This window comes from Chrysochloris asiatica, unplaced genomic scaffold (assembly GCF_000296735.1).
Source record: "Chrysochloris asiatica unplaced genomic scaffold, ChrAsi1.0 scaffold00156, whole genome shotgun sequence".
Taxonomy (NCBI): domain Eukaryota; kingdom Metazoa; phylum Chordata; class Mammalia; order Afrosoricida; family Chrysochloridae; genus Chrysochloris; species Chrysochloris asiatica.
The window spans coordinates 7,828,866-7,842,229 of NW_006408674.1; the positions used below are offsets into that span (position 1 = coordinate 7,828,866).

The following is a 13,364-nucleotide window of genomic DNA, read 5'->3' on the forward strand; positions in this document are numbered from 1 at the left end:
CTGAGCTCACTAACACCTGTTCCCACCTCTACTTAGGAAAATTTTCTTGGCCGTTCCCCCTTTCAAAACTCCTGCTCAACCTTCAGAATTCAATCCAAAGTGTCCTTGTGAAGCCCTCCTAAAAACACACACTCTGGATATACTTCCTTTGTGGGCACTTACTGTCTTGTACTAAGGAGCTCTGGTAGTGTTGTGGTTACGAATTGGGCTGCTAATCTCATGGTCAGCAGTTCAAAACTACCAGCTGTTCCTCGGTAGAAAGATGAGGCTTTCTGCTCCCGTAAAAAGCTTTATAGCCTCAGAAACGCTGTACAGGGTCACTATGAGTTGGAACTGACTCCACGGCACAGAAAAACAACAACTATCTTGTACTGAAATCACTTGCTTGCCTTGCCAACTAAAGCATTTGCTCCCCAGGGGCAAGAACCATGTCTTATTCATCTGTGTATGTCCAGTTCCAAACACAGTGCCCAAAACTAAGAAAACTTGCATTGTAGGGTTCTTAAGCTGTCATATTTGGGAAATACAGCAGACTCAGAATATCTGGAGTACAAGGAGTCCAAAATACCCATAACAGACAGGGAGAGATGAATGTTAGTCACTCAGGTCAACAGCTGATGAAAACACAATCAAAGGAATAGCAAAAGGGAGGCGGAGGGGAAAAACAACTGTGCTAGCGCTGGTTAACTCTGCAGAGAGAAAGGGTACACAAGTGCAGAAGGGGAACCAGGAAAGATCTCTTGAAGAAACTATCTACAAGGGGCAGGTGTCCTTAAAAGGGGATAGTCTTAGGGAGTTAAATCAGCTAAGGACCAGAAGGCAGACAAAATGACTTAGAATAAACAGAGGCAGGGGCCTACTCTTGCCTTCAGTAAACTCACTAATAATGACCCTCTCCCCACTCCCAGAAGGATGAGGATAATGTGGTAGAACACTTGCTAGACAGCGACCTGGGCTGCAACTAGACCAGCAGGAAAGGCAGGTCATCAAGGGCTCGCCTGTTGAGGTCTCTGGCGAGTAGAAGGGAAGGGCCGATTCTGTTCCCTCTTTGCTGCCTTGATCGAAGCCATCCAGACTTACATGAGATTTCAACTATAAGAGGGTTTTCAGAAGGCTCTGGGAAGAACTGCTGACAGCAGTGAGGATGTGCTCAATACAGAAAGAAGACAACATCTCAGGGAATCACAGTGTCTGTCCTTATATGTTGGAAACCCTCTCTCTTCTGGAGCAGATTGGACCTGCTCTAGTGACTCTGTGAAAGGATCCCTGGTGACACAATGGTTAAGTGCTGGACTGCTAACCAAAAGACTGCTGACTTGAACTCACCACTTGCTCCCCAGGAAAAGACCTGGTAATCTATTCCCGTAAAGATCGCAGCCTAGAAAACCCTATGAGAGCAGTTCTACCCCGGAACTGAGCCAACGACAGGCACACAACCACCACCACCACCAGGTGACCCTGTAGGTCATATCTCTCAACATGAGGGAGAACAACGTCTGGATGTCAGTTTTTCCTTGTTGTTAGGTGCCATTGAGTCGGTACTGACTCAATAGCGACCCTAGTCACAAGCGAATGAAACACTGCCTGGTCCTGGGTCAACCTCAAAATCATTCTACATTTGAGCCCATTGATGCTGCCACTGTGCCAATCCATCTCTCTGGGGGTCTTCTTTTTCTCTGACCCTTACCTAACATGATATCCTTCGCCAGTGACTTCCTTGGGAAGTCCTAAATCCACATCAAAGTCTGGATGGATGATAACAGGAATTTGTAAATAAGATATGCACATGACATTGTAGAGCTGTAGAATCAGGACTGGACTGCAAACCACAAGGTTGGCAGTTCAAACCCACCAGCTGCTCCTCCCTCCACTGCTATGAGTCAGAACTGACTCACCAGCACTTAACAACAACACATCCAGTTCACATTCTTTATTTTAAAAGCTGTATAAACTTATTCACAAAATGAGAAAACTCAACTATAATGCTTATGAAATTTTGTTATTTTATTATTATTTTTCCAAACTGAAGTCTGTAGTCTTTGTCAGTATGGACTACAGACTTCAGGATGGATTAAGCCTCAGCATAAAACAAAAACAAAAATCCTCACAACTGGAGTAAAAACAACTTCACAATAACTGGAGAAAGGACTGAAGGTGTCAAGAATTTCATTTTACTTAGAGCCACAATCAACACCTATGGAAGCAGTAGTTGAGAACTCAGAAGATGTATTGCATTGGATGGATCTGCTGCAAAAGTGAAAAGATGTCACTTTGAGAATGAAGATGCACCTGCTCAAGCCATTATTTTCAATCGTATGATATTTTCAATTGTTTGGCTTTTTCAATATGCATGGGAAAGCTGGATGGATAATGAATAGGGAGACCGGGGAAGAACTTGAATTACAGTATTAGCAGAGAATAGTGAACGTACCATGAACTGCCAGACGAACAGCTAGGATGCTCCTTAGAAGTGAAGACGGTGAGACTTGGTCTCATGTACTTTGGACAAGTTATTAGGAGGGACCAGTCCCTGGAGAAGGACATCATGCTTGGTAAAGTAGAGGGTCAGTGAGGAAGAGGAAGACCCCCAATGAGACAGACTGATGTAGTGGCTGCCACAATAGAGTCAGACACAGGACAGATTCTGAGGGTGGTGCAGGGCAGTGTTTCATTCTGATGTTTGTAAAATCATTATGAGTCAGAACCACCTTGATGGCAGCTAACAACAATATTATGTAACAATAAGATTTTTCATTTAAATACTTCAACTCTACTAGACTATAAACTTCTAATAACTTCACTTTATGTATTTTGGATCTAGAAAACTCTCTTATACAGGGTTTCACACACAAAAAATCCGGGTTGAATTCACAGTACTTTAGTACTGCCATATAAAAATACATAAAAATAATACATTTTTCTCCCTTAAAAAGTGGAGTGTAACTGAACATACTTTAGGCTTTCTTTAAGGAGTTCTGGTGACACACTGGATAGGTACTCAATCTGCAAGCTCCTGTAAAGATTAGTCTTGGGAACAAGTGTGGGAAGGCCGACTCTGTCTTCTAACAGGGTTGCTATGAGTCGCAGCTGACTCAAGGGCAATGGGTTGGGCTTTATGGTTTGGGTTTAACCTTTCTTTGATAATACAGGACCTAACAGAGTCCTCTTTATGAGCATGAATTTTCATTGTTCAGCACATACCTGTGGCTAGGCTGGGCCTGGGCAAGACTGGAAAAGAAGCTGAGTTTTCCTCAGTTCCTTACCCTCTCCTTAGCGTTTCTATTTTAGTGGCCCTATGGTCTTCCTTAGATACCTCTTCTATCTTACAGCAGTCAACCAATACTACACTAAGCATCACCTTCTTTAGATATTTTCTTCCTTTCTCTGAGTGAAAACCATTAACTAGATAATGAAGCGATCTTGGAAACGACCTGTTCCAAATTTACAGGTGAAAGAACATATCTCCAGAAAAGGCAAAGAGTTAGCCCAAGTTAAGCAGCTAGTCAAAAGAAGAGTCAAGCCTAGCACTGAGCCTCCTTCAGCCTTGATCAGAGTTCTCCACTGCTCCTGAGCTGCAGGCCCTTGTGCCCATGCTAAGTGGCTAGCCAAAAGGCAGGTCAAACACATCTGGAATGCAATGGTAACTGCTTACTGTGGATTCCACTCTATTAACACAGGCAGTACTTCAGGCTGGAGCTCAAAGTCAGAGGGAAACCTCTACTACGGCAAAACCACTTAGGATGAAAGCTACCTAGTCTGTCTAGCTGGAATGTGGGTTCTCCCCACCAAGGAGAATAAATACACATGGAAATCACCACATACCCTTGTTACAATAGTGGTGGAGGTATGTGCCACGGAGTCGGTTCCGACTCATAGCGACCTTGTATAGGGTTTCCGAGGCTGTACATCTTTACAGGAGCAGAAAGCCTCATCTTTCTCCCACGAACTGCTGGTAGTTTTGAACTGCTGACCTTGAGGTTAGTAGCCTGACTTGTAATCATTGCACTATCAATGTGTTATTGGTGTTAACAGCCATCGAGTCTGTTCCAACTCATAATGGCCCTGTGTAGGAGTTTTGAGGTAAGTCTTTGTGGAAGTGGAAAGCGTCCGTGCGCTTCAATCACCAGCCTTGTGGTTCACAGGGTGCTGCTTATCCTCTAGAGCCACCATACCACCTGAATCTGTTTAAATTCCCTTAAAATTAGCCTTGGTGGGGTACGTAACTGCAAGGCTGGCAGTTCACACTCACCAGCCGCTCTCAGAAGTCCTTGTACAAGGCTGATGAGTTGGAGTGTGGAACTGTAGGGTAAAAGCACTAGACTACAAAGTCCGTTTGACCCTCAAGATTGGTGGTTCAAACTCACCAGCCACTCCTCGGAAACCCTATACAGGGTCTCTATAGGTTGGAACCAACTCAATGGCACTTCACAACAACAACATGAGCTGAAACTGATTTGACAACACACAACCACAACAAAATTCTGTTTTATTAAAATTATGATTTGCCTACTGTAAAATAAAGTTTTTTATTAAATAGAAACAGGTATTTTACTTTGCCTTTCTTCTAACAGCAGCAAAAAAGTTCCTTTTAAAAGTCCTTCTCTTAGATTTGTATCTGCTACTCAGAAGACTCTTAGGACAGTGATGCTCTGCAAGCATTAGACACAAGGTACATTCACCTGACATTAGACGACAACTTGCAAAATCTTTGGAAAGTTATAATAATTCTTGTTTTGGTAATATACATGCAGATGATTGCTGTGGGTAATTACACACTGAGCCTCAGAGTAAACCTTTATGGTTCTTTCATAATTTCTTACTGATGTAAGCAAAGTAAAACAAAACAGACAGTAAGATTAGTTCTCGAAAGAATGGTAATCCAATATTTTATTTTGTATGCATGGAAGGCAAACTCATGCCTTCAAAGAGAGACAGCATTTAACGTAATGTACTTCTGGCCTATATTTACGATTGCTTATGTCAACAGTACTATTCAGGCATGAGTCCCAGACTTACCTGCACAGCACATCTGCGTCCAGCTGTCTGGGATGTCTGTGGTCTATGACGATGATGTCATGATGTTTGTCCAGGAAGCAGGCAAGGACAGCCTGAGGCTCCTTGGTGACTGTACAGGTAAACGCTGCCTTTTCACAGGCCCTAGAGAATCCGTTACACTGGCTATCTTCTTTGGGAAACACTAAAAGCACCTGGATCAAAAAAGCATGAGCACTTAAAACAAAAACAAAGAAGCTACTAGAATTGTCAGTTCTTAACAAACCACACATCATTTCCAAGTGTTTTCAAAACAAGCGCATGACGTATACAATAATTTGTCAATATAAATCCTTTTGCTAGTCATGGGCCAGGGGCATTATCCCTTAGGTCCCTGAAATTAACGCCGTTTTCTATCTGTTCTGAGTTTGGAAGTCCAGAAGAGCAGAACTCAACAAAAATAAAATTATAAAAATAATAAATTCTTAAGCATTTTATCTTGAAGCAAAATAAACGAAAATGTGATTATTTATCTTAGTAGCAAGTAACACTAAGTAGGATGGTAAATTCGATATTGTGTCAATAAAAAGATGCAGTATTGTCTCAAAATTATTGGAATACTTGGGGTCCTGGTGTAGCACTATAGGAAAAGCACTAGACTGCTAACCTCAAGGTCGGCAGTTCAAATCCACCCTTTTACACCAGACTGACCAATGCAGTATGGCAGTGAGGAGATATACTATGCATCGACAGAAAATCTATTTCTCTAAGGCTTGTTCCTTTTCTTGTTGTTAAGTGCCGTCGACTTGGTTCTGACCCATAGAGACCCTGAATAGGGCTTCCGAGGAGCAGTTGGTGAGCTTGAATCGCCGACCTTGCGGTTCAAACTGACTTTGCAGTCTAGCACATCAACCCACAGCATCACACCAGGACTCCAAGGCTTAGTTCCTCTAAATTTATCCAATTGCACAAATAACCACAACAAAGAACGAATGCATGTTTCTGCCACCCCCCTCTTTTTTTTTTTTTTTTTTAAATGTAATAGTGAACATGCATTTCTTTGTAGAAAGCACCAAATAATTTGGGGGTTAAATTAAATGACATCAGTAACTAACCCAAAATATTTTATAATATTTTGGGTTAGATAAACTATAGACATTTCTTCTTCTTCAATAGACAGGGTTGATTCACCAACATAAAGGAGACCTTTTATTTCTCATCCTGGAAACTTTCTGACCTACAGAAAAGTTGCAAATGACAGCGAACACTAGCACATGCTCTAGATTCACCTTACCTTCTGCCCCCACCACCCCCCTCCCCACAAACAAATATTTTTTGTCTGGAACCATTTTAAAGTAGACCGTAGGCATCTCTTCACCTCTGAACACCCCCAATGTGTATTAAATAAAGAGTATTCCCTTACCTAACCACGGAACTGTTAGGAAGTTCAGAAAATTTAACACTGATCCAATGCGATGATCTAACATTGCTGTTGTTGGTAAGTGCTGCCAAGTCGATTCTGACCCACAGTGATCCTGTACAGGGTTTCCGAGGAGCAGCTGGTGAGCTTGAACTGCTGACCTTGCAGTTCAAACGGGGCTTTGCAGTCTGACGCTTTAACCCACAGTGCCACACCAGGGGTTCCATTATCTAACACAGAGGACTTTCCTTCCCCTCTCCCTCCCCCTCTGTAAAGAAGGTCAACCTATGAAAATTATGACAGAGTTCATTATTTACTGCATTTGAGTATTACCTGAAGTTGATCTTGATGAAATCTCATAGGGCCAAACTGCACATCAGCTACCTGTAAGAAAGAGACTTACTGAAAAATTAAGAAAAACAGAAGCTTGCTTAAAATTTTCTCTCTTGTCAGTGCCACAGAAAAAGTGATATTTCTACTCGAGAGAGATCATATAAAGTGAATAAGTAGGTAGAGAAATAATTATGAAATATTCAAGGAGCTCTTTACAAAGTTCAGAGATGGTAGGGAACTAAGAGGGAAAAATACAGTGAGTGTGATCCCGGCTTTGCCTTCTAGTAGCTGTGTAGGATTTTCAGCAACTTATTCAACCTCCCTCAATTTCAATTTCCTCATTTATAAAAGAAGTGCCTGTAGGATAGGCACTGGACTACTATCTGCAAGGTCGGCAATTCAAACCTACCACCTGCTCCTCAGAAAAAAGACGAAGCTGTCTGCTTCCACAAAGATTTACAGTTTGGAAATCCTAAAGGGCAGTTTGACTCTGCCCTATAGGAGTCCTGGTGTGGCGTTGTGGGTTAATGCGCCAGACTGCAAAGCTGTTTCAACTGCAAGGTTGGCAGTTCAAGCTCACCAGTTGCTCCTCGGAAACTCTATACAGGGTCACTATGGGTTGGAATCGACTCGACGGCACTTCATAACAACAACATAGGGTCACCAAAGAGTCCTGGTGTGGCACTGTATACTGTAGGGTAAGCACTGGACCTTAAGGTTGGTTTGAATCACAGGATTGGCAGTTCAAGCTCACCAGTCACTCCTTAGAAGCCTTATACTGGATCACTACAGATTGGAACCAACTCAACGGCATTTAACAACCATATGGGCTCACTGGTAACTGAGCTCTTTGAGCTCTTACAGCGTAGTGGGTTGCAAGTTGGGCTGCTAACTGCAAAGTCAGCAGTTCAACACTACCAGCCACTCCATGGGCGAAAGATGAGGCTTTCTGCTCCCGTAAAGATTTATAGCCTTCAAAACCCTACATGGGGTCACTAGGAGGCGGAACTGACTCCACGGCACCCAACCACCAATAACAACCATAGGGTCACTGTGAGTCAGAACTGACTCCACGGCACCCAACCACCACCAACCATAGGGTCACTGTGAGTCAGAACTGACTCCACGGCACACAACCACCACCAACCATAGGGTCACTGTGAGTCAGAACCGATTCAATGGGTGAAGACTTTGTTTTTTCGGTTTAACAAAGATCAAGGGAGATTACTTTCCAAAGAGCCTCCAGAGAGTAGACACTGAATATGCACCTGCCGTTCCTTCCATTCCTACTTCCATCTTTCCCATGATGAATGGTGAAATCCTGTCTCTAAAGTGGAACAGGAATAATGAAATCCTCCAGTCATATCATGGCTGTTAGAAGCCAGACACCTTACTGGGAACCAATCACAGCTCTTCATTCTCTCCTCGCAGACACAACAGCGCACAGTCATGCAGTGGGCTCTGACTCATGGTGACTGCATGTGTGTAAGTGCAGAACTGTGCTGGGGCTTGAGGCCCAGAGACAGGAAGTGACTAGCCTAGAGAATCACAACGAATAAACAGTAGAGGCATGACAAGAACTCTGGATCCCAACTCTTTGGACAGAGATCCCTTCCGACCTCACAGTCTCCTCCCTGTCCCCCTGTTGCAGGGGTAACACCAATGTGCTGGTGGCTCCCCCCTCAGTCTGTCCTTCCAGCCCCCATGCCTTTGTCCAGGGTGCTTCCTTTATCTCTAAGTCAAGCCCAGGCCTCTCTCCTGTGTGTTTGGTTTCTGTTGTAGCACTCACTGTAGGATAAACACTGATATTGCTAACTGCACGATCAGTGGTTCAAACCCATCAATTGTTCCTCAGACACCGTATTGCTGCTGGTAAGTGCCATGGAGTTGCTTTCAACTCACTGCGACCCTGTATAGGGTTTCGGAGGAGTGTAGTGGCTCAGTAAGGTAAAAACTGAACTGAGAACCACAAGGTTTGGGATCTGAGCCTGCCAGCTGCTCCGTGGGTGAAGGAGGAGGCTTTCTGCTCCAGTGAGGCCTGATGGAAAGCCTTGGAGCTGACTCCAGCACAGTTACTAAGAATCAGGTTTTTCCCAAATTTTGTCTAAACCAGGACACCAAAGGCACTGTGTTTACCCAACTCTTTCGTGGTAGACGTCCAGGTAAATTCTTCCTGAGTCAACTTTAATAATTTCCATTTTCTTTGACAGTATCTATTTCACTGAGATTAATTTCAAACACTATCATCAAGACTTCATAAGCTTCTTCAACTGCCAGGAGGGTCTCTAGGTCCAGTTTCTTTACCCAACTGAGACTGGCTGAACCATGTGTCTGAGAGAACAGTTGTAAATCTGACCGAAAACAGGTCTCCTTCGCTTGCCTTTTCAAGTCCTTGTCCTGGTCCGCCATGCGGACTGGTCTTTCTGAGGAAGCTATGAGCTTCTCAAGGGCAAGACTTTATATCTCATTACTTAATACAGTACTTACCAATTAAAGCTTTCCCCTTTGAGAACTTAACACAACAACACACAAAGATAAATATGATGGTCAGACCCAAAGCCCCAATGGCCTAAGAATAATTCCAGCACCCATGGAGGGTTTGGTGCGTATTAGGTACTGTGTAAGGGCTGTACATGCCCCGTCTGGATAACTGCACACAACGAGTTAAGAGGCCATAGTAGCGAAACAGAAACTCCATGTCTTGCTTTAATGCCACACAGCTAGCAAGTAGCAGAGCTGGGATTCTGACCCAAGTCTGCATCGCTCTAAAGCTTGTGCTGCAAGCCCAGAAGCACTGACAGGTTTAGGGACTCTGTGTATTACACAGAGTTGCCCAGGGAAGGAGCAGGTGGGGCAGATACCTATCCCTACAAGATGAACACTGACACTGGGCTGCTACTCTAAGGAACAAACATATTTTCACAACTTGCCCAGAGACAACATATGAACTGCTGGGAACCCACCCTACTCTGGGTCTCTGGGGATGGTATGTGAACCATGACACTTCCTATAAAATGCTTCCTAAGTGGCTGCCCACCTCCAATCTCCCCTACATGCAGTGATCTAGCCTATAGTAAGTACATGTAACAAAACTTACTCCATGATAGAGGAAATTCGTATACATTTTTAACTGTCAGAAGATGATGCCTGCTAATTATGAGCCACTGGCCTAGTTTCTGATTTGCTTTATAATCATTTCATCTCTTGGATGGGGGAAGAAGCAGTGAGGGTTGCTCCTATACCAGACCTAAGACTGAGTAGTCCAGAGCACCAACTACCCTCCAGAGCTGTGTTAACTGGCCCAGCTGGAGGCCAAAGTCAGAATCCCTAAAATTATGGTGCAAAAGGGCAGGGAGAGGCTTTAAAGAGAAATCAGAAGGAGACAGTCACACTTTCACAGTAAGAAAGAAAGCAAAAGGCATTGAGAGAGACCGATCTGAAAGATTCCGTTTGCTTGTTCACTCTTATGAATAAAGTTTAAAGCAAAGAATGAATGAAAGAAGAAGGAATGAACCAAGCCTGCTGCTTGGAAACTACAATGGAACTGTTGTAAGACAGGAAGGAGAAAGAAAAGGAAACCCATTCTGCACTGATTTTCCACAGAATGGTGGGCAGTTTCACAAGACAAAGCAAAAAAGTCACCACCAGAAGGAGCTGCAACCGCCAAAGACAAAGCAATGGGCCCTTCACATAAACTGGGGTCTCCAGCCTCGGATGGGAGGTCACTATGAAGCACCAAGTCAATAATACAAACTCTTGAGTAGGAAGAAATAGGAAATATGAATATTGTAAATATTATGATATAGGTCACAAAGAAAACCTTAAAATATATTTCCAAAGTAAGAACTGTACAGTTTTATTCATTAAATAAAACAAAACAGTTATGGTACTTGACCACAAGGCAATCCAACAAAAAATTTAAAATACTGTTTCAACATCAAACAAATTATCCTCCGCCCCTAAATGAAAAAAAAAAAAAAATTACCTTACACAACTGCTGAATTTTAAGAGGAAAGTATAAACTACAGCTACAGATTACTTGAAAAATATTAAGGGGGAATATAATAAAATGTACAGGATATTGCTAAATTATACTCAGAGGGCAAAATTATTTTTGTCATGAAACAAAAGACTGAATATGCTAAGCTTTTAAATTATTACATTTAAGAGTTGACAGAAACTTCAGGAAATCAGTAGGAAGGAAGGAAGGTTAAAGGCAGCAATTAATGTATTTTTCAAATGTTAATGACTAGAGAGATTAAAATACAGTGTTCAGGCCACAGTTCAGGGACAAGATATAAGGATGGCTCTGGGCAAAAAAACTCAACCCTTCTAGAAAAACAATGATTCCAAAGTTGGTGACAGAGCTTTGCTTTTATAAAGGGGGGCAAACTTGATCTCAACTTATAAAAACAACACACCGTTGGATTTAAGTATTAAAAGATTTATTTCTTTAAAGGATTTAAGACTATGAATTTTGCTCTGTATAATTTTAGCAGTATAACTTTAAAACATTAATGTTTCAGCAGCTCTTTTACCATGAATGCTTACTTTATTTACTTAACTAGACTGCATTTAACCTTGCATCCTGTCTATGGGGTATATCCGGCTGTGAGGACCTTGGTGGAGGAGAGGCCCAATGGAGCCGGATAACTACTTACCACGGCCCCCCCAAAATAACCACCACCAGGAAATCTGATGACATTACTCAGTGAGCAGACGTCAGCAGTAGGCCCTCAAAGAGTAAACAACTTCCCAACTGCCCTGGAAAAGGGATGGGAACTACTGGAATTCTTGTCTACGTCTTTTCCTTGTATATGAAAATCAGATCAAAATGACCTAATGCTTCAGGTCACGGTCCTCTTAATATTTATTTTTCACATGAATATTTAGAGGGGATATTCGTTTGCAAATCAATGTTAATAACATAGCTTTGATTTAATCTTTCAGCTTCAGAGTAATCATTATTTTTAGGTAGTAACTGTATATGGAAGCTTCAAAGAGTTCATGGAAAACGGAATGAAAAGATAATGGAATTCTTCCACAGACTTTCTGAAGTCTCCTCATATGTTCAGGAGCTGAAAGTGGTAATCATGCAAGATGTTTCTGAGACTACTAAATTTGTGTACTTACTGGGGAATCAGTTTTTTAATAAAAAGTTATAAAGTTGGGATATTAAACAAACAAGATAGATGATTATTTTATTTACTTTTTTTGGTTTTTGTAAATATGATTGTATACCAGTAGCCATCTTGCCTCTCTGAGCAATGAATGATAACTCTATTGAAGGGACACAATCTGGGCAAGAGTCAGGGGACAGAGTGTAAATTTATCAAAACATTTGTGGGCCATCTGTTACTCAGTCACATGCAGAGCACTGTGCTAGGTAATGGGGATGCAACAAAAGCAGTGCCTAGCCTGTGGTGCTGTGGGTTAATGCATCAGGCTGCAAAGTCAGCGGTTCAAGCTCACCAGCAACTCCTTGGAAACCCTATACAGGGTCGCTGGGGGTCGGAGTCGACTCGACAGCACTTAGCAACTGTTGTTGTTGCTGAGTGCCATCGAGTCGGTTCCGACCCCTACCGGCCCGATATAGGGTTTCTAAGGAACAGCTGGTGAGCTTGAACTGCCGGCCTTGGAGGTCAAACTGACTTTGCAGACCATTCATTAACCCTCAGTACCATATCAGGATTCCTGTACTTGAATAGTACAAGGATAAATGTAAGAAACAACAAAGTGCCAAGAGCAAGAAAATACCTAAAGCAAACCCACTGCCATGGAGTCAAAGCAGCTTCTAGTGGCTCTGTACAGGGTTTCCAAGGCTGTGAACCTTATGGGAGCAGAAAACCTGACCTCTCTCCCATGGAGCAGCTGCTGAGTTTGAACTCCTGACCTTGTGGCTAGCAGTCCACTGATTATCTAACAGCATCACCATGGCTACTTCCCACATGCTAAATCATTTGCGTCTGTTGCTGCTGTTAAGTGCTGTGGAGTGGGTTCTGACTCACAGAAACCCCGTATAGGGTTTCCGAGGAGTGGCTGGTGGATTTGAACCACCAACCTTGCAACTCAAACTGACCTCGTGGTCCAAAGCAGTATCCTTTCAGCGCCACAATCATATTTAAATCCAACTTAGGTCTAAGTCTGAGGATGAAGATCTCTTTGGCAAGCTTTTCACCAACTAATGCGGTAAGTTCACTCACTCCATTGTAATGATGAAGAAACTAAGCTCAAAATACTTATGGGTAAATAGGCAGTAAGCAGAAATGGTAGGGACAGGACCCACCCTGAACTACCTATGGCTCTTTCAAGTTCCATTGGAAAGGGTCAAAAATGACCTGACCCTAACTCTTATCTTGCATCGAAGAGAGGGGGCTGGAGCAAGATGGCAGAGTAGGCAGATGCACTGAGCCTAGCCTCGGCAACAAACACACGGGAGACTAAGTGAAACAGATGCAGGTGGTGATCCTGGAACCCTGAGCTCCGGAAGTTAGGGCAGAGAGGTGGACTGACTGCCAACTGGAAGAGGAAACTGAACAGGGGCAGTGAGAGATGAAAAACCGGGCTGGCTAACAGGGGATGGGCAGCACCGTAACCATTTTGGGCTTTTGTTAGCACC

General features: G+C 43.0%; 1 protein-coding gene across 1 annotated transcript in view; it reads right to left on the reverse strand.

Annotated features, from left to right (window-relative positions):
* The window catches only part of PDE8A (phosphodiesterase 8A), a 194,044-nt gene that overhangs the window by 82,437 nt on the left and 98,243 nt on the right, over positions 1 to 13,364 (reverse strand). Inside the window, exons 3-4 of the mRNA XM_006870955.1 lie at positions 6,746 to 6,796; positions 5,017 to 5,207 (exon numbers count right to left, since the gene is read on the reverse strand). Coding sequence (XP_006871017.1) covers positions 5,017 to 5,207; positions 6,746 to 6,796 — 242 coding nt within the window. The remainder of the gene's footprint in view (positions 1 to 5,016; positions 5,208 to 6,745; positions 6,797 to 13,364) is intronic.